General features: G+C 60.5%; 4 protein-coding genes and 1 non-coding gene across 8 annotated transcripts; 4 read left to right on the plus strand and 1 right to left on the minus strand.

Annotated features, from left to right (window-relative positions):
• Positions 1-11: 11 nt before the first annotated feature.
• On the plus strand, positions 12-3,894 carry RNF151 (ring finger protein 151). 4 transcript variants are annotated; one of them, XM_057750172.1, is made up of 5 exons: positions 12-314; positions 590-1,718; positions 2,079-2,224; positions 2,532-2,628; positions 3,382-3,894. In XM_057750172.1, exons 2-5 carry the CDS (start codon positions 1,716-1,718, stop codon positions 3,865-3,867), a joined length of 732 nt encoding a protein of 243 aa, XP_057606155.1. In that variant the 5' UTR covers positions 12-314; positions 590-1,715; the 3' UTR covers positions 3,868-3,894. The 4 variants fall into 4 exon arrangements, with proteins under 4 accessions (XP_057606155.1, XP_057606153.1, XP_057606156.1 ...); XM_057750170.1 differs by having other exon boundaries at positions 590-2,224; XM_057750173.1 differs by lacking the exon at positions 2,079-2,224 and having other exon boundaries at positions 590-833.
• On the plus strand, positions 381-507 carry LOC130829587 (small nucleolar RNA ACA64). The gene has a single exon (XR_009047610.1). It is a non-coding gene; the product is annotated as a small nucleolar RNA ACA64 (small nucleolar RNA).
• A 1,092-nt stretch (positions 3,895-4,986) lies between the features above and the next one.
• Positions 4,987-11,258, plus strand: TBL3 (transducin beta like 3). Its single transcript, XM_057750159.1, has 22 exons — positions 4,987-5,112; positions 6,631-6,682; positions 6,763-6,858; positions 6,944-6,991; positions 7,103-7,244; positions 7,332-7,416; positions 7,502-7,672; positions 7,757-7,832; positions 7,910-8,003; positions 8,089-8,270; positions 8,362-8,503; positions 8,592-8,650; positions 8,734-8,837; positions 9,291-9,438; positions 9,524-9,754; positions 9,835-9,905; positions 9,989-10,145; positions 10,219-10,277; positions 10,516-10,619; positions 10,716-10,787; positions 10,876-11,034; positions 11,118-11,258. Exons 1-22 carry the CDS (start codon positions 5,072-5,074, stop codon positions 11,225-11,227), a joined length of 2,403 nt encoding a protein of 800 aa, XP_057606142.1. The 5' UTR covers positions 4,987-5,071; the 3' UTR covers positions 11,228-11,258.
• Positions 11,259-11,384: 126 nt separating this feature from the next.
• On the plus strand, positions 11,385-19,000 carry GFER (growth factor, augmenter of liver regeneration). Its single transcript, XM_057750163.1, has 4 exons — positions 11,385-13,607; positions 15,852-16,781; positions 17,131-17,327; positions 18,256-19,000. Exons 2-4 carry the CDS (start codon positions 15,975-15,977, stop codon positions 18,416-18,418), a joined length of 1,167 nt encoding a protein of 388 aa, XP_057606146.1. The 5' UTR covers positions 11,385-13,607; positions 15,852-15,974; the 3' UTR covers positions 18,419-19,000.
• Positions 11,545-13,753, minus strand: NOXO1 (NADPH oxidase organizer 1). The gene is made up of 8 exons (XM_057750177.1): positions 13,688-13,753; positions 13,513-13,593; positions 13,253-13,328; positions 12,975-13,152; positions 12,622-12,803; positions 12,410-12,523; positions 11,972-12,089; positions 11,545-11,891 (listed from the first exon to the last, which is right to left on the minus strand). The coding sequence occupies exons 1-8, from the start codon at positions 13,751-13,753 to the stop codon at positions 11,624-11,626; spliced, it is 1,083 nt and encodes a 360-aa protein (XP_057606160.1). The 3' UTR covers positions 11,545-11,623.
• Positions 19,001-20,042: the final 1,042 nt, after the last annotated feature.

Here is a 20,042-nt window from a genome sequence, read left to right on the forward strand (position 1 = left end):
CCGATGGCGGCGGATTCCCGCTGCCCAGGCCCACCAGCAGCCACTGGAAGCCCGCACACTCACGTGATTTCACGAAGAAGAAGAGAAAGGTCGTGTGGGAGGGAGTCTTTATAAAGCGCCAAGCGCCGCGAGATCTCGGCTGCCCCGCCCCAAGGGCCTATAAAGCAGCCTGTGATTGGCTCCGCGGGGCCCTGCCCCCCCCCCCCCCGCCGAGCTCTGCGTGCGCCTGCGTGTCGGCGGCCCCGGAATCTGCGCGACTGGGGCGCTGCTATTAAGGGCCTGCGGCGCCACGATCTCCTTCTCTCCGGCTACAGGTAGGTCTGCTTGGTTGGTTCCCTGGTTGTATCGCTCGGCGGGGGTGGGGGGTGGGGGGGATCGGCGTTGGTTGAAAATCACCTGCGGCTTTGTTCGTGGCCGCAGGTGAGATTCGGCGCCCAGAGCCACCGGGGGCCTCAGCTCACCGCCCGCTCCTTCGTGTGGGGAGGTGAAACCCAGGCCCCGACACGCGCCGCCGCTCCCGGCCCGGTTGCGGCCGTTCGCGTGTTCTGAATTTTGGTATCTAATCTCTGATCTCGTCTTATATCCGCAGGACACGTGGATGCTTAGTCTGAGGCCGACGCCGCCAGGACTGCGGCGGGGAGAGGGGCTCTCTTCTCATCTTCCAATAAAGATGTTGATCTAATTCATCCGTGTGTGGGTGTTCTTAGATCCTCTGACTATCAGCCTGGAAAATGCATCAGCTGACGCTGGGACCGAGGTGTGCTGTGGAGGAGAGACCTTTGTGGGACACCTCTTCCCGGCCAGCTCAACTCTACTTTGGATGCCATGCAAGGGTAAAATCCGGTCTTGGAGGTTGACAGGTGACTCCTAAGATCCCACCCTCACAAAAGCGGCAGAGCCAGGTTTGAAACCATAGTTTTGCTCACACCCCATATTTTCCACATCAGCACGTAAAGTACCTTGCGTTTGACGTGAGTCAGGCTGGATCAACAAATCACTAACAAGGGTGGGAGTGTAACACTTACAGCTCAGAGGCTTGCAGTGGCTCCCTATTGCTCTCAGGACGACAGCGTTAGGGCCTATAGTATTTGATGAGTTCTACACTCAGTGGCATTGAAACTGCAGTTCTCTGTTCTGTGCCTCACACATGGAAATATGCTGGTTTCCCCATGCCTTTCCTCCACAGGCCGACCCACGTACTCAGAGCCTACCTGCTTGGGGAGGCTCTCCCACATGCTAGACTTCTGCTTCAGTACCACGGAAATCTGGTCCTCACTCCTGGTCTGTACCCTGGAGCTAGCTCCATTGTTCTTTGGTCCTAAGAGACCTGGTGATGGATTAATGTCTAAAGCCCCCCAAGCTCTTGGAGATCTGGCCACCTGGGCAGTCTATTTGAGGAAGGAGAAACAGTCCCTGTGTTCCTACTGGAGCCTCAGCTTTGGGGAAATAGCCCCTGGAAGCTTGGTTCCAGCCTTAGTGCTATTTGAAGATCAGCTATCAGCCCCCTGAAGGCAGGGGCCCCAAAGAGCTGTCCTGGGTCTGGACTGCCCTACCCCTGTGACTCTTGAGGGGGAGCAAGAGCCAGCTGGTGCCCTGGGCCAGGACTGTGATTGGCCTGAGCTGGACAATGCCACTGTGATGTCGCCCTGCTCCTGCTATGAAATGGAGGCTCCTGAGCCCCAGCAGTCAGTGGAGTTGCCGTCCAGACACAGATCATGGTGAGCTCTTAGATTTGTACCTAACTCCAGAGACCTGCCCAGAACTGGAGCCGATTCCTCACTGAGATTATGTGCACAGTGGGGTACGGGTTCCCAATGGGACAAGGAAACCTTTCAGAGGGCTCTAGCCAAGTCAACTGAAGACCAAGGCCAGCTTCTACAGCTGGGGGTCGGTAGTCATGGGGGGTCTTGATCCTCACCACTGCCTCCTCAAAGTGGGTGCTGACCCAACCCTCCACTTGGGGCTCTCATGTGACCCACCTCCCATTCAAAGTTTCCTGGGGTCCCTCTCTGGGCACATGGGGCAGAGAGCCAGATCCTGGTCCCAGCCAGGCCCTGATGTTGGCCTGGCCTTTGCAGAGCGGCGGGTATGATCTCAACCTCTTCGCCAGCCCTCCTGACTGCAACTTCCTGTGCTCTGTCTGCCATGGAGTTCTTAAGAGGCCGGTGAGGTTGCCATGCAGCCACATCTTCTGCAAGAAGTGCATCCTCCGGTGGCTAGCCAGGTGCTGCTGGGCAACCAAGAGGCTGGGAGGGCAGAGGTGGGGCTGGGGGTCATTCCTGGGGCCCAGAACATAGAGGAAGGCCAGCCAAGCACTGAGTCACATGCCAAATCTCCTGGGACACTAACATATGTGAGTCTGGTCACCCTGTGGCATCTGCAGCCCCTAGCCCCAGCCTCAGAGCTGAGAGTTCCCTATAGACCCCTCATGTCTCTTCCCACAAGAGAGAAGGAGGGACCCCCAGGGGAAGCATGTTGCTGCCACTTGCTCCCATCCCACTCCCAGCAATTACCCCACTCATGTCTCCTAGACAAAAGACCTGTCCGTGCTGCAGGAAAGAGGTGAAACAGAAAAGGATGGTCCATGTGAATAAACTCCGGAAGATCATTGGCCGCCTGGAAGTCAAGGTAGCGCAAAACACCCACTCCCACCACCCTACCCTCCTCGCCCCCTGTAGGGATGGGGGGCAGAGCCAAAAGAGGGGATGAAAAGAATCCCATCCTCAGAACTGAGGGTTTCTACTCCACCAACAGGCTGCCGCCCCCCTTGGGGTCATCAGACTTGGCTGAATTTGAGTCACTTCTCTACCACTTACTTGCTATGTGACTTTGGGCATGTTACCTAACCTTTCTGAGGTCTAGGAGCCCCAGCTGTAAAGTGGGGATTATAGAGGATGGACTGTCTGCTGACTATTACTCACCAACCCCGTAGTTTTATAGATGGGAAAATTGAGAATTTTTTAAAAAAGCCTGGCTGAGGAGTTCCCTGGTGGTCTGGTGGATAGGATTCGGTGCTTTCACTGCTGTGGCCCAGGTTCAATCCCTGGTCAAGGAAGTATTATCCCAAAAGCCGCCAGGCTCAGCCAAAAAAAAAAAAAAGCCTGGCATACATACAACCCAACCAGACCAACTAACCCACCTGTTCCCTAAACCTCAGGTCCTCTCCCCCTCCTCTCAGAGATCTAGATTTTTCCCACCTCCAAGCATTGCTCCACTGTTTCCCTCTCTCCACCGCGTCATTGGTAGTGTAAGGAGGCTCCCAGTCCACTGGTTCCTGGTCAGTGGAATGTCATGGATGGTGTAATCTGTGGGCAGCGGCCAGCTCATGGCTGGCAATACCCGACCTGGTCTGGCTCACACGATGCTCTCCTCTACCCCCAGTGCAAGAACGCCGAAGCTGGCTGCCTGGTGACGTGCCCCCTGGCCCATCGGAAGGGGCATGAGGACTCATGCCCTTTCGAGTTGATGGCCTGCCCCAATGAGGGTTGCATGTCGCGAGTGCCTCGTGGGGCCCTGGCTGAGCACCAGCAGAATTGCCAGCACGGTGCCCATCAGCGCTTCCCCCTGGGCTGTGGGGCCACCCTGGGCCCAGCCGAACGCGCAAACCACAACTGCTACCGTGAACTGCGCGAGGCCTGGTGCCAGCACCAGGAGCGCAGCCGGACCCTGGTGGTGTGCCTGCTGCGGTGCATGCGCAAGGTGCACCGGTCCACCAACTTCATCCGCCGGCAGCTGGCCCAGCTCGGAGACCTCCTGGAGGAAGATGACGCCCTGCTCGTGGGCGCCTCGCAAGAGGAGGCTGAGGCCACCCCAGGAGGCAGCATTGGGGTTGAGGTGTGGGGGGCCCAGGGTCAAGCTACCTTGTAGAGGGGTAAATAAACGCGGAGCCCAGGACTGGCCGCCTCACCACCGCTGTGCTTGCTGGCCTCACACCCCTCCTCCAAGCACTACTCCCCTCATCTAAAAGGTACACCTTGGCCTTTTTCCCTCGCTCTCCGTTTGCCTGATTTCTTCTCACTCGAAGGTCTCTTCTGCACATAAGTTTTCCCTGATCATCCTTTCCCAGTCTCCTTCTTCCAGTCTGTTAACTGGCTTCATAGCCAGTAGCACAAACGGCTCAAAGCACCAAACTCAAAGTAAAAGCCAACTGCTCACAATGATTCCCGAGGATCCCTCATTATCTTCTGTTTCCTGTCCTATGTTCTTCTTCCTACTCACTCTCTGCAGCCACATCAGCTTCTGTTGCTCCTAAATGCCAGGCCTCTGCACTGGCTGTTCCTTAACCAGAAGCTGTTCCTCTAGATAATCATATAGGGCTCCCTGCTTCACCAACCTCAGGCTTTCCTTGGTTGTCACCTTTTCAAGGACGTCTCCTCCACCACCCAATTTAAAGTTGCACCCCCTGCACTCCGCTTCATTCCTTGCCCTGCTGCATTCTTTCCAGAGCACTAATCACTAAGATTATTCCTTGCCCTGCCTCGGCCCAGCCCTCATCTCCCTGGCACATGAGCTACTGGAGACACCAGCTTCTCTGGTATCTGCCAAGTGCCTAGAACAGTGCTTTGCGTGTAGAATGTGTTCAATCAATATTTGAACGACTCTGAAATCACCCAATCAATTTACCTGCGTGATTTCGCATACCATACGGGAAACCTTAAGGCAGAGCTGGGTTCACAGGCTCTTATCTGCTAACGCACCGCACTCGACCGCGCTTGTCCCAAATCCCAGAATGCCAGCGGGGCTGGAGTCTTGCGATTAGTTTAGTAAACATTTTCTACGTAAACCTTTAAGATGTCCATTTAAAGGACAGGCAGCTGGCGACCCCAGCACCCTGCCAGTCTACCCCACCATCCCCAGCCGCTTCCACATAGCTCTACACCCCACCCTCCAGGCCGGAAACGTCTCTGCCATCTTCCACTTCCGGACGCCGCGCCGCTGCCCACAGCAAAGATGTCGCCGAGGCCGCCGCGCCGATGACGCCATAGCAGTTGCGGGCGGTGACGCCATCTCCGCGCGCCGACAATGCGGAGTGGCGCCCTGGTTTCCCTCACGCGGCGGCGGCAGCGGCGACATGGCGGAGGTGGCGGCCGGAGTGGGCCGCTTCAAGTCCAAGTGAGCCGGGGGCGCTGGGGCTGCGGGCGCCGCCGGGGGAGGGAGCCGGCTTCGCAGCCGGGGTAGCGAAGGCGCCGGCGAGGATCAAGCACCCATTCGGTTTGGGGAGGGAGTGAGGGCTGGGTACTGAGGGGCCCGCGGCGGTCTCTCTCGCGGGAGAGCCGGCACTGACAGCTCTCGGAGGACGGGCACTTAGAGTTCGGCCCGGTGCAGCTGGCTTCCGCTACTTAAACTTGGAGCGGGTTTGCGGGGGTGGGGACAAGAAATCCCAGAGGGGGAGGAAGGGGCGAACTGAGCACAGATCGAGGCAGGTCCTGGACGGGAGCGGGATTCCCCACCGCTCAGGTAACGGGAGAAGAACCACCTCTGGGGCAGGCAGCCTGGGGAGCTTTCATCTGCTGTCCCTCTTCTCCAGAGAGCAGGAAGAGAGGTCAGGAGATGGGCTGGTCCTCCGTGGCCAGGAGGCCCTGAATTCTGTGCGTACTCAACCCCCAAACTTATGCTGAACATCTAAGTGCCCAGGGCCAGACAGACTCAGCCTGGCTCTATGGAGCATAGTCTGATGGGATAAACGTATTAAGCAAGGCATTTCCATCAGGGGCTGTGATAAGCAAGCACTAGCAAGGGATGCCCTGATGCCAAGAGTACCTCTGTTGGATGGTCGAGTGGGTTGGGGGCAGGGATCTGTTTCACCTTGGCTGTCAGGCTTCTTCCAGCAGAGTTAGCCAGGCACCTTTGAAATTCGGGAAGAGAGGCCCAGGCCGCATACAGGGAACAGCCTGTGTGAACACAAAGGATCAGGAGATGCCCCTCGAGGCAGGGTCTTGTAAACACATAAGGAGAGGGGAGGGTCTTAAGGCAGGGTGACAACATGAACAGAGTTATGTTCTAAAAGTCCTATCTGGGAGCAGGGTTTGAGAGCCTGGTGAAGAGGCTGGAGTAGCTCCCCAGAGAGGACAGTGCAGTGGCTTGGACCAACATGGAAGAAGCCGAGAGGGAGGGGAGGGGACAGCCTGACGCCTCTGCTGGAATGAGAATCTGATTGGAGAGTGGGATGGACGAAGGAGCTGGGATCGGGAAAGGGGCAGGCTGGACTTCAGGGATGAAGATGTTGAGGAGGATGTGGCTCTGGGCTGGTACCCAGGCCTGGCCTCCCATGGCCAGCAGGGGGCACCCAAGGCCTGGCTTACTCTGCATTGGGGAGTCTCTGGGAAGACTTGGACTGCCTGTGCTGCCCTGGGACCCGTGTGGATCACGGACCAGCCCAGGGTCTCAAATTTTCTGTCACATGGGGATACCAACACCCACCTCACAGTACAGCTGAGAGGGTTAAAGAAGGTAACACGAGAGCTCATCACTCTCCCTCCCTCATGCCCTCTGCATCCCTGCTGCTGCCCAGGAACTTTTCAAGGGCAGGGCCCTATTGGGTTGACCTCTGGGAGGGCACCTAGTGCAGGGCTGGGCCCTGAGGACCAAGGGGTGGGTGGTTTACTCTCTCTCTCTCCGTCTCCCCTCCAGCTATGCTGTCGAGCGCAAGATCGAGCCTTTCTACAAGGGCGGGAAGGTGCAGGTATTGGCCCTGGGGGGCAGAGTGGTGGGGCAGGCAGGGGCTGAAAAGCGTTGCCTTGGCTGAGACCCCTTTGTCACCAGCTGGACCAGACTGGGCAGCACCTCTTCTGTGTCTGTGGCACCAGAGTCAATATCCTGGATGTGGCCTCAGGGACTGTGCTGCGGAGCCTGGAGCAGGTGAGGGCGAGGAGGGTCAGGGTGAGGGGCTGTTGTGGGGGATAGTCTATTCTCATGGCATCCTGTGCATCCACTCTTGCCCCAGGAGGACCAGGAGGACATCACTGCCTTTGACCTCAGCCCCGATGACAAGGTATATGACAAGAGCTAGGATAGGAGGTGGGCTCCAGTACCTCCTAACCAAACTGAGTTGATGAGGACAGTGTCCATGCCTCTACCCCAGCTGAACTGTATGCTCCCCCAGGTGCTGGTGACAGCCAGCCGGGCACTGCTGCTGGCTCAGTGGGCCTGGCAAGAGGGTAGCGTCACCCGCCTGTGGAAAGCAATACACACAGCTCCTGTGGCCACCATGGCCTTCGACCCCACCTCCACGCTGCTAGCCACAGGTAGGACCTCAGCTGGGTTGGGGGACCAGCTGGAGCCAGGCAGGGGGCTTTGGGCACACAGCCCCCCACTTCAAACACATTCCACAGGTGGCTGTGACGGGGCCGTGCGTGTCTGGGACATCGTGCGGCACTATGGGACGCACCACTTTCGGGGCTCACCAGGCGTTGTGCAGTGAGTAGGGGTGGTGGAGGGTGGGTGGGTGGGACGTCACAGTCAGGGTGGCACAGCTCACCATCCCCACCCCACCTGCCTGCAGTTTGGTGGCCTTCCACCCGGACCCCGCACGCCTGCTCCTCTTCTCTTCAGCCGCAGACACCAGCATCCGTGTGTGGTCACTGCAGGACCGGTCATGCCTGGCTGTGCTGACCGCCCACTACAGCGCTGTCACTTCTCTGACCTTCAGTGCTGATGGCCACACGATGCTCAGGTCAGTGGCCAGCCACCCAGGCCTTGGCAGGAAAGGGAGGGCCACAGCTGAGACTCGGGAACTGAGGTGACCGTTTCCCTCCAGCTCGGGCCGTGACAAGATCTGCGTTGTCTGGGACCTGCAGAGCCTCCAGGCCACAAGGACTGTGCCGGTGTTTGAGGTGGGGCGCAAGGGCCAGAGAGTGGGGTAGGGTGGGGTGGGAGGCGGGGCTGCCACCTCTGACTCGCTTGTCCTCAGAGCGTGGAGGCCGCAGTCCTGGTGCCAGAGGAGCCAGCGCCAGAGCTGGGTGTGAAGTCCACGGGCCTGCACTTCCTGACAGCCGGCAACCAAGGTGTGTGGGGCCAGGCCAGGGCGGGCAGCAGGGATGAGGGAGGCCTGTGGACCCATGAGTCCGAGCAGCCCTTGTCCTGGCACAGGCACGCTGCGCGTGTGGGAGGTGGCCTCTGGGAAGTGTGTCCACGCACAACAGCGGCTGCCAGGCCCCGGGCGGGAGCTGACCCACTGCTCCCTGGCCCGAGCCGCCGGCCTGCTCCTCAGCGCCACTGCCGACCACAACCTGCTGCTCTATGAGGCCCACTCCCTGCAGCTGCGGAAACAGGTGAGCGAGCACTGCCTCTGCTTGGCCCGTGGCCCGGGGTGCCGGCCCTCCACTTACTCAGGCCCGGCCTGTGTCCCTTTCACGCCCACAGTTTGCTGGCTACAGTGAGGAGGTTTTGGACGTCCGGTTCCTCGGGCCTGAGGACTCCCACGTTGTCGTGGCCTCTAACAGCCCCTGCCTAAAAGTGTTTGAGCTGCAGACGTCAGCCTGCCAGATTCTCCACGGCCACACAGGTGAGGGTGCCAGGTCAGCGCCCCCAGGACTGGGTTGCCCCGCCTGCCACAGCCGATCTCTAGCTGCGCCCCCTCCACTTTCTTCCAGACATTGTCCTGGCCCTAGATGTTTTCCGGAAGGGATGGCTGTTTGCTAGTTGTGCCAAGGTGAGGCACCACAAGAGGTGGCGGGGACGGGGCCCCAGATGGGGAAGCCCAGCCCAGCCTCTCCTCACCCATCCTACCCCCAGGATCAGAGCATCCGCATCTGGAGGATGAACAAGACTGGCGAGGTGGTCTGTGTGGCTCAGGGCTCTGGGCACACACACAGCGTGGGCACTATTTGCTGCTCGAGGTAGCGGTTCAGGGCTGGGGTCCAGGGTGTTGCTTTGCTCTCTGAATCTCCAGCCCAGGAACATGGAACAGAGGACAGGGTTAGGGTACCCCCAGATGCCACTGGAGGGTGTTTCTTAGAAATGGCCTTGAGGCTGAGTGGATAAAAGGGAAGGGCTGTTAGAGCAAGGATGATGATACTGAGCAACGCCCAGGGGAAGAGGGTGCTCTTTAGGCCTGGGGGTCCCATTGTTGGGACCAAGTCCCCAGGTATGACAACACGGAGGGCGGGCAGTGCAAACTCAAGTAGAGGCAAGTGGCCCCAGAGGCGTGCGGGGGATGGCAGCGCAGGTCACATTCTAGGACAGTCTTTCTGGCCTCGACCGAGGTCTTACAGGCCTGAGCTGGGGTGTGCTGCACACGGGGCTGGCCAGGGCTCAGCAGGTGTCTCCCCCTTCCCCAAATGGGGCCTCAGGCTGAAGGAGACCTTCCTGGTGACGGGCAGCCAGGACTGCACTGTGAAGCTGTGGCCCCTCCCCGAAGCCCTGCCGTCCAAGAGCACAGGCCCTGATGGCGGCCCTGTCCTCCTACAGGCCCAGGCCACACAGCGCTGCCACGACAAGGTGACCACATGCAGCACACGGGTGGAGTCATGGCAGGGCCTTTCCTAGGATGGGGGTCTGAGCTGCTGTCTGCTCCCCTCACCAGGACATCAACAGTGTGGCCATTGCCCCCAACGACAAGCTGCTGGCGACCGGGTCACAGGACCGCACGGCCAAACTCTGGGCCCTGCCACAGTGCCAGCTGCTGGGCGTCTTCTCGGGCCACCGGCGTGGCCTCTGGTGTGTCCAGTTCTCACCCATGGACCAGGTGCTGGCTACAGCCTCGGCAGACGGCACCGTCAAGCTCTGGGCACTGCAGGACTTCAGCTGCCTCAAGGTAAGCCACCCTCAGCCCAGGCCTGGCCCCCACCCCCCACCTGGTGACACCTCACATCTCCCCACCTCCCCACCCTACAGACGTTCGAGGGACACGACGCTTCTGTGCTGAAAGTGGCCTTTGTGAGCCGTGGCACGCAGCTGCTATCCAGGTGAGTGGGTGAGGGTGGGGCAGGGTTAGGGGTGAGCTGGGGGCCGGCCCCAGGGCTGAGCGCCCTCCCAATCCCAAACCCAGTGGCTCTGATGGGCTCCTGAAGCTCTGGACCATCAAGAACAACGAGTGTGTGAGGACGCTGGACGCCCACGAGGACAAGGTCTGGGGGCTGCATTGCAGCCGGCTGGATGACCACGCCCTCACCGGCGCCAGCGACTCCTGCATCATCCTCTGGAAGGTGTGTGGGCTGGCATGGGGGGCAGTGGGCAGGACAGTGTGGGGGTGCCAGTCTGACCCCAGTCTGACCCCAGGATGTGACCGAGGCGGAGCAGGCAGAGGAGCAGGCCAAGAGAGAGGAGCAGGTGGTCAAGTGAGTTGGGGGTCTCCACCCAGCCCCTCATGGCAAGTCCCATGCGTCAGCACCAGCCCTCCCCTGGAGGAGCGCATGTTGGTGTCCCTCTCCCTATAGTGTGGGGTAACCGAGGCTCGGAGCAGCAACACAGCTTGCCCCCGAGCTGCAGACCCCTCCGCCGGCCCCCGGTGGCTCTGCCTCCAGCCTCAGCCAGGTCCCCCACTGGCCTGTCCCCTGTCCCCTGCTTCCCCCGCAGGCAGCAAGAACTGGACAACCTGCTGCACGAGAAGCGGTACCTGCGGGCGCTGGGCCTGGCCATCTCGCTGGACCGGCCCCACACTGTGCTGACTGTCATCCAGGGTCAGTGCTGCTTCAGGCTGGGCAGGCGGGGTGGGGGGGTCTCTGAGGGGTGTGTGGCGCCCCTTCCCCAGGGCTCAGTCTCCCCTCCTCCCACAGCCATCCGAAGGGACCCAGAGGCATGTGAGAAGCTGGAAGCCACTGTGCTCCGACTACGGCGAGACCAGAAAGGTCTGGGGCAGGCATGTTGGGGCTGGACAGTGCCTAGTCAGGCTAGGGTGGCCTGACAGGCGGGTCTGACCTTCCCCGTCACCCACAGAGGCCTTGCTGCACTTCTGTGTCACGTGGAACACCAACTCACGGCACTGCCACGACGCCCAGGCCGTGCTGGGCGTGCTCCTGCGACATGAGGCCCCGGAAGAGCTGCTGGCCTACGATGGCGTCCGGGCCTCACTTGAGGCCCTGCTGCCCTACACTGGTATGTGGGCCCGGCCCCAGGTTGGGGGCAGGGGGCCATCCAGCCAGACTCCGCCGACCCTGACCCCCGCTGTCCTCCCCCAGAGAGGCACTTTCAGCGGCTCAGCCGGACACTGCAGGCAGCCACCTTCCTGGACTTCCTGTGGCACAACATGAAGCTGCCCACCCTCCCAGCGGCCCCCACAGCCCTCTGAAACACACAGAAACGTGCTTTGCTAGCTCTGCTCCCTGTGTCTGTCTGGGCTTTATCTCACCCCAGGTCCTGGCCACAGCCTGGGCCAGCCCAAGTGTGGGCCCACCAGCCAGCCCTGTCCCCAGGCCCTGGCCCAACCAAGAGGCCCGGGATCCCCCAGGCCCTGCCTCTCAGCACAGACACTGGGTGGGGGTCAGTCAGGAGAGCTTTACTCAGAGAACAAGGGAGAGTGTAGCCTCCTGGCCCCACCAGCCAGGGGGCACCCCCCTCAACTGCTCCTCCCACGGCCTTGAGGCTGATGTGGCTGCCAGGCATCATTCCTGGGGTCTGGAGGCCCTGGGCTGCCGCTCCAGCCATGGGGTGCACAGTGCAGCCTTCCACAGTGTGCTGCACGCTCTCAACGGGGTCCCTGACACCCTGGGTCCCGCCCCAGTGCCTTACGGGTGATGGTGCAGCAGCGGCTCTGAATGGCACTCCGAGGCGGTCGGGCAGGCACAGGAGGCGGAAGGGTCACAGCCTGGGAGGACTTGGGGGAGCTTTGGGCTTCGCCCTCCCTGTCCTCCCCACCATCTGCCCGGAGGTGGAGCCGCAGCCCGCTGAGGAGTGTGCCCAGCACATCAGGCTGCAGCATGGCAGCTGGGAGAAGGCCAGTGTGGCCTTGGAACCTGTGGGGCAGGGCAGGGTTTGGTGAGCTCTGGGCCCTGCCCCTGCTAGGCTGGGCCGCCAGAGCCCCACCCCCACACACCTGCACAGCCACCAGCCACGGTCTGATGTTTCCAGCACACACACACGTGCCCCCGCGGGCACCGACAGCTCGTCAGCTTGGCTGCTCTCGTAGGCACGGGAAGCGTAGAACTGGGACCCTGGGAATGGCTGCTTGGTGGTCAGTGCAGGCCCACAGAGGCCAGGGCCCCACCTCCTGGTCCCCGCATCATGGACTGCTGAATCACTGCCTCCAGGCTCCCCTCTGGATTTCTGCTGACACCAGAGGCCACTCTAAAACCCACTGGGGCTCTGGCTTGCTGTGGGGACTACACACTACAGACCCATTCATCATCATCATCACCCCCCCAGCCCCCGTCATCCCAGGACCTCCCTCCCCAGTCTGCGTGCCGCTTGTGGCCCAGCCTTGCCAAGAACAGTGCCCCATGGTGGCAGGTGTGGGGAGGAGGGTTGGTCTCACCATTACTCTCTAGGCGCTGTCCCGCGTCTCGTCCCTGGCCCATGGCCACCTCCTCCAGGTAGGGAGCAGGAAACCATGCCGTCTGCTGGTCCTTGTTCACCACCAGCCACCAGCCTGTGCCCAAGATGGGGGTAGGGGGTGTTTTGGTTCTGAGTCCCACTGGGATCCCAGGGGGCAGAAGGGTGTGTCCCCAGACTCCTGCCCAGCCCCACCTGAGGGGTGTCGCAGCAGCACGTCTAGGGCCTCCTGGGCCTGAGCATGGAAGGGCTGGCCCCACGTATCCTGGGTGCTGAAGGGCTGCAGGCAGCGCAGGCTCTGGGCCTCCAGGCTGCGGATGGCAGGGCTGCCCGTGGGGCCTGGCAGGGGCTCTTGCCAGGCGGGAAGGATTACCAGGCTGGTAAGGGCCAAGGGCACAGGTGAGGGGTGGGTGGGAAGTGTGGGAGCTGCCTGGTGTCCCACAAGTCCATCCAGCCTCCGAGCCTCCCCTCCTCATTGGCCCTTCCTCCACCACGCCTCCGCATCCTCCAAATGTTTCTGCTGACAGAGTTGGGAGCGGGTTGGTCACCTGCCAGCTGGCAGCGCAGGCTCCAGGTCCATAGGTTGCGGTGCAAAGAAGCCAGTGAGTACAGGGCTGTGGGCCACACGCTCCCCTGCCGCCAGCAGCGCCCTTGTGTAGGTCTCCAGCAGCTGTAGGCGTGCCAGGCCTCTGCCCGTGCGGCCCCGGTGCACCAACAAGGATGCATCTGTGGGCAGGAGAGGGACAGAATGTGGGATCCCCCCCCAAGGGCTCCCCACATCAGACCGCTGCCTCCCCCACCCCTCCTGGGATCCCTGCGGCCTAACCTGGAAGCTTGGGGAGAATGCGGTCAGATCTCCGCAGCAGGCCTGCCTCCACTGGAAAGGTCTCCTTGAGCGTTTTCTGAGGGCAAGAAGGGGCATGTCGGTCTCTGAGGGCCCACTGGGTTCCCCTGGGAGGGCAGGGGTCCCTTGCCAGGATCTTAGGGGCAGCCCAAGTGGGCCCAAGGGCAGCAATGGGGGGATGGGCATGGTCACTGGTGGGTTATGTGGTTGGAGGCAGTCAGGGTGCCTCCAAGCTCACATACATGGAGTCTCCTGAACTCCTCCCAGCTCCTGCGTGCAAAGGTGTCGCTGTCATCCGACCAGCAGACGGAGAAGGCGAACATCTGTTAGATGAAAGGTTGGAGACAACTTAGAGGCACTAGGCCAGAAACTCACTCCCTCTCCCGTGGGGCCGGCAGGGATCCCATGGGTTCCTACCTGGAACCTCTCTGTCTGTACCAGAGCTGCCCCGTTCACAGATACCAGGTGCCGGGGACATGCCATCGCTGTGGCCTCCCCAGATCTCCGTCATGGGCTTCTGGAGTCTGTCAGGTGTGGCCGAGGCTCCTACTGCCTCCCTGCCTGCATGGGGAGAAGGGGAGGCCTCCAGTTCCAGGAAGACTGTTTGGAATTCCCCGGCGATACCCCAGATCTGCCAGGTCCTTGCTGCACTTCCTTGCCCGTGACTGGGTCCTTCACAGCTTCCTCACCGCACCCCTAGCCTGTGGAAGGGCAGGAGCACAGGGCTTCATGAGTGGGAGGGGAAGCAAAGAGATGGTGGAGGGGCTGGGACTGCGACCTGAGGCCCTCCTGCTGGAGTCTGGCCATGGGAGGAGGAGGAAGCGCCATCAAAGTGCCGCTGGGCCTGGCCACCCCTCCTGGCTCTCCCACACCCTGTGGTGTGGGATGGGTCAGAGCCGCCTGCCAGGTGTGCCCCTTGGTGCTGTCTTTGAACTTCCTGGGGAGCTGACTGCAGTCAGCGTCATCAGGAACCAATGGCCCAGTGTTAAAGGGTTTAAGTGCTTTGGCTTAATCCTCACATTGGAGGAAAGGTCTCCTAATGTCCCCAAATCACAGAGGAGGAAATTTGTATTAAACAGATATTGTCAGGGTTTTTTTCTTTATGTGTTGGGGAGAGGAGGACCTCAGGCACACCCCATAGGTTCCCCTGTGATGGAGAGACTTGGGGCAGGATGAAGAGGGTCCATTTCTAGTCACCAGTGCTTGGGGGATGGGGGAGGTGGTGACTAGGACTGTTTTGAGAGCCACCACTGAATTCATGATTTATCACAGTTTGCTGCAAACACAGCCTCAGATCAGGAGTGATCATCCCCCCCTGCTAACTGGGGTGGTGAAGGGAAGGCCCTAGAATCCCCAGACAGATGGTGTACCTAGGTGCCCCACATCTCTGGACTGCTTCCTTATAGGGGAGATTTTTGCCCCATCCAACCCTAGCACACAGTGGTTCTTCCCCCTGTTGCAGCCACCAGCTCTGTGTTGGGACTTGCTCTACCACAAGCTCTCAAGGGAGTGGTCAGCCTCTATGGCAACCCTCCAGGAAACCACCCTGGCCTTGACAAAAGGTCTTTGTCCAACCAGCGGCTCTTTCTGAAGCCTTCAAATCTCCCCTGGTCTTGGCCCAGGCAATGAACACCTGTGGACATAGGCCTAATTTTTGCAAAGTGCCTTCAGCCCAGCTGTCACACACTGTCAATCTCAGTGAGGGCCACTGGCCTGGTAGGGTACAGGGCAGGACAGATCCTTGAAAGACAGAAAAGAGAAGAGAAGGGCCAGTTTACTCACAGCCAGGGACCTAGACAGATGCTAAGTCCCCTCCCTATGCCAACTGACAACCCCTGCAACCTAGATCCTTTCCACTTTCTCTCTCCACACCCCCACCCTCATCTCTCACCTGGAAAACTACAACAGCCCCATCCTCCCCCAAAGTCTGTGCTCCTCACTTGCTCCCATGAAATCCACTCTCCAGAGGAATCTTTGCAAAACAGAAATGGGATCAGGCCAGGGAAGCCTACCCAAAACTTCCCAGCACCTTCCCAGGGTCCTCAGAATAAATCTCACAGCCATGGTAGTTGATGATGTCCTTGGTGGGTCCCTGGCCACCTCTGGATCTCTCTTCCCATCACCTTTCCCAGGTCCTGTCCCACTGGCCTTTCTGTCCACGCAAGAAGCCAAGATCCTCCTCCCTCCTGCTTTGGCCTTGACTGCCCTCCTCAGCTGATTCCTCATCCTTCAGCCTGCTGCCTAAGTGTCACCTCCTCAAGGAGACCTCCCAGATTTACCACATCCTGTTCATGGCCCCCATCGCAGTTTGTCCCTGAACATCTATTAGTGTGACGTTTTGTTTGTTTTTTCCATCTCGCCCCGACCAGTGCCTAGAACAGTGCTTAGAACAGATTAGGCGCTCCACAAATATTTGCAGAATGAATTAATGTATACATGGAAGTAGAGGTATCCCTGAGGCCACTGCCGACGTAGGTTTAACCTCTTCATGTAGGCTGTAGGATTCGGGGTGGGGAGTGGGTGGGGGAAGGGGGCTGCTTGGTGCTTGCAGGCGCCCAGAGACGCACCTCCTGTTTTGAAGGCACAGCCCCGCCCCGCGTTGCCAGGCGCCCATTGCCATGGCGCCGGTCGCCAAGGCGGATCCGTCGGACCCGCGGCTCCAACAGCACGCCTCTGTTTGCTCACGGCCCCGCCCCGCGTTGCCATGGTGCCAAGCACAAGGAGCTGGGCGCACCCCCAAGGGAGGGCACAGAGCCAAGCCGTGGGCACGGGGGACGGTCAGAGCGCAGCGATGGGGGCGTCGCGAGCCGCAACACGGGCGTCGCCGAGGCCGCAGCGCGTCTTCCACAACACGCTACTCTTCTACTGGAGGAAGCGGGAGCGCCGCCGCGGACGACGCAAGTCGGCCACGGGCCGTGGAACGAGGCCCAAGGGCGCGGCCAGGACTCGGGCCTCCGGCCCCGCGCGCACCCGGGCCCGGAACTCCGGCGCGTCCTTGGCCCGGACTCCTGCCTCTGGCTCTGCCTCTTCTCGCGCGCGGACCAAGGCCCCCAGCCCCGCCTCCACGCCGGACCCCGCCCCCGATCCCGCCCCTGGCCCTAGCTCAGGCCCGGCGCCCGCGCCCGCGCCCGCGGCGCGCGCGCCCGGCTCCTGTGGCCGCGCTCTGGCGGCGGCGCGCGCGCTGGCCTGGAGGCCGACTTGGAGGCCCAGCTGGAGGCCGAGCTGGCCCGGCAGGCATTGCGCGGGCAACATGGCGGCGCCTGGTGAGCGGAGGCGCTTCGGCGGCGGGAACCTCTTCTTCTTTCTGCCCGGCGGCGCGCGCTCCGAGGTGATGGACGACCTGGTGACGGACGCGCGCGGCCGGGGCGCGGGGCGAAAAGATGCCGCCGCTTCGGCCCGGACGCCATCCCAGGCGCCAGCCTCCGATTCTCAGGTCGCCGAGGATGCCTCCCGTAGGCGGCCCTGCCGGGCCTGCGTGGACTTCAAGTCGTGGATGCGGACGCAGCAGAAGGTGCAGATGCAGGGGGGCGCCACGTCCCCTCAGAGGCCCCGAGCCCTGCTGACTCCTATCCCCGGCCCCCACACCTTGTTCTCAAGCACCCTGGGCAGACTTCCCAAAGCCCAGGCCGAGAGTTCCCACAGGCCCTAAGCCTGACAGACTTTCCCCCCCGGGTTTGGCTGTCCCTAAACCTTGCCCCCAAGGTAGGCCTGGCCTTTCGGCTCTTAGCCACATGTGGGCTGGATCGACCTCAGGACTCCTGTCTCCAGTCAATGGGCCTCTGGCTGGGGCAGAAAAGGGAGATTTGTAGGTTTCTGGTCGGTGAAAACCGAACTGACCCTTGGTCGGCCTCCTTCTGCAGCGGGACAGCAAGTTTAGGGAAGATTGTCCCCCGGATCGCGAAGAACTGGGCCGCCACAGCTGGGCTGTCCTCCACACCCTGGCCGCCTACTACCCCGACCTGCCCACCCCAGAACAGCAGCAAGATATGGCTCAGTTCATACATTTATTTTCCAAGTTTTACCCGTGTGAGGAGTGTGCTGAAGACATAAGGAAAAGGTAAGTTGTGTCTGCATGGTCTGCAGGCAGCAGAGCATCCCACGTGGAGCCTGGTCCTGCGGTCCCTGGCTGATGTCATAAAGGGGAGCCTAGAGAAACAGATGCAGTGGGTTGCTCAGAGTAGGGACCACCAACAGAGGAGAGATTGGATTATCTGAGCCGTCTTCTTTCTTCTCAAAGGCCAAGCTGCCTAGGGCCACAGCTGGGTACTGCTTCTTTCTGCCACCACAGGGCTCCCGGGGAAGGCTTCCCCCATGAGATCCCTTGCTTAGCACTGACGGAGGCTCTGGCGGGTTTTGGAGGACTCCACTTTGCCTAATTTCTGGAGCAGGACTGCCAATTTCAAGACCTTGGGAACTCACTGCTTTTGCTTCCAAGAGACACCTTTTCTTCATTGGGGAGCCCAAGAACTGTTGTTTGGCACCCATAGGCATTTCTGGGCTGGAGGTCGGGGGCAGGGCAACCCTGCTGTCTGAAGCCTGGGCGTTTACAACAAGGTTTCTTGCTGAGCTGACACAGCAGGGCCACAGGAGCTAAGAAACAGATCTGAATTTCAGTTCTGCCTTTATGCCGGCCCCGCCCCTCCCCTTCCACACACTGCCTGGGGCCAGGGACACTGTGGTGAGGTGTTCTGATTATTATGAGGTTGTAAAGTTGAGGTCTGTGCCTTAATGTCTTGCCCAGGGCTTTTGTCAGGGTTTGTGAAGCTCTCCAGGGGAGGGTTTGAGCAGGCCTTGGAGTCCACCAGGCCTTGCTGCTGCAGGATCAGCCCCCTTCTGGGAATTCTTCAGAGCATGAGGGCACTCCTGGGTGTAGCTCACAGCAGCGCCCCAGCTCTCCTCCCTGAATTGAGCAGGCAAGGAGCTGGTGGGGTGGGGACAGTGGGAGCACTGCCTTTCTGCCTCCTCCGTGTGCTCCCCCCACGCAGGATACACAGGAATGAGCCAGACACGCGCACTCGGGCATGCTTCACCCAGTGGCTATGCCGCCTGCACAACGAGGTAAACCGCAAGCTAGGCAAGCCGGACTTCGACTGCTCGCTGGTGGACGAGCGCTGGCGCGACGGCTGGAAGGACGGCTCCTGTGACTAGAAGACAGCTAGAGCCGGTGGGCGGCCTGGCCAGAGAGGGCGGGGCTCATTAAAGTGCACGTCGGAGTGGGAGCCAGAGCCTGTCATGTCTCAGTTGGGTGGCCCCCAGACACTGCCCATGGAGCCTTTTCCTTCTCAGGTTTGGAGTAGAAGTGGAGGTGCGATTGCAGGCACCCCAATGGCCTCCTCCTCAGCCTGGGCCCCATGGGGCTGCGAGTGAAGGAGGCAGGAGCAGCCTAGGCTGTCCCTTCCTCAGGATTCAGCCTCCTGCCCACTTGACACCCTGCTGCCTACTTCCCTGCACAGGAAGGTGACAGGCCTGGTTGGGCTCCCCTGTCTCACCCCTCTAGGCCACACTGCTGTCTCCCTACCTTGCAGCTAGCGACAGCTAGGGGTAGTGACAGACTGTAGCCCCAGAGGCTGTGTGCTGTCTGCACTTCAGGAAAGAGGCCTGGGGGCTGAGCTCCTCTGCGCCTCCTGTCCAGCATGTGACCTTGAAGAGCTGTACCAAGCCTGTCAGAGGCTCCGTGGCGCCTGAGACCAAAATAAAATGCTGAAGAAGTGACTAAAGACCTGGCTTCAGTGTGTTTTCTGCTGGGACTTGCAGTGATGGACAGGGCCTGCCCTTGTCCCTCTGTGGTCTGCTGCTTCCTCCTATCTCGGTTCTGGCTCCTTAGGAAGCCGGAGCAGTTCCAAGGCAGGGGTGGGTCAGGATGTCCCAGGAACAGCAAGGAGACTGAATGGCTGGAGCTGAGGGAGGATTAGAGAGGCGAAGGGAGGTCACATGGCAGGAGGTCCTCAAGGCCCCAGCAAGGATGTGGTTTTAACACCCAGCTCCCATGGAACATGGAGGATTTGGAGCAGAAGAATGGCAAGATGTGACTTTTGAAAGGTCCCTCTGGCTGCTGAGCTGGAATGAGGCAGGCACCCCTGTGGCAGCTGAGAGGGAAACTTGCCCCAGGGTGAGTGGGACGCCTCACCGGATACACTCTGAAGGTGGAGCCCAGGGTAGCTGCGGGGTTCTGGCCACTGGAAGGAGGGAGTTTCCCAGTATATGACTGAGATGCAGGAGGCTATGAGTGGAGCAGTTTTGGGGGTGACCTGGACCCAGCTTTTGGGCTTTCCCAGATCCTCTCAGCCACACCTGCTCCCAGGCGTTGGCTCCCAGTGGAATGGCCCAGCAACAGTGTGCCCTACCCCTGTGGTCATTAAGCTCTAGTCACCTCTCCCAGTGGCGTCTCAGCTCCTCCCTGGGCAAGGGCCAACCTTTGGCACACCCTCCTATACATCTTCACCCCACTGGCCCCGCGGGCGTGCTGGCTTCCGCAGGTGCTGCCTAGAGGGGCCACAAAGAAATAGGCAAGGAGCAACCAGCAGAGAAGTTGCTGCTCTTTCCTCCCCCAGATGGACATCCCCAGCACAAGGCTTCTCTCTGGCCTTTCCCGAGTCACCTGTGTGCTGGGAGCCAACAAAGCTGTGGTCAGCTCAGGAGCACGGCACCCATGTTTGCTCTCTCTCCTTCCTTCCCTGCCTCACTTTCCTTTTCCCCTAACTCTGGCTTCCCCAGAGTTTCACCTCCCAATAAAACTCTTAACTTTGCCACAGATTCTGTTTTCCAGGGCATC

This window comes from Hippopotamus amphibius, chromosome 9 (genome assembly GCF_030028045.1).
Source record: "Hippopotamus amphibius kiboko isolate mHipAmp2 chromosome 9, mHipAmp2.hap2, whole genome shotgun sequence".
In the NCBI taxonomy this organism is placed as follows: domain Eukaryota; kingdom Metazoa; phylum Chordata; class Mammalia; order Artiodactyla; family Hippopotamidae; genus Hippopotamus; species Hippopotamus amphibius.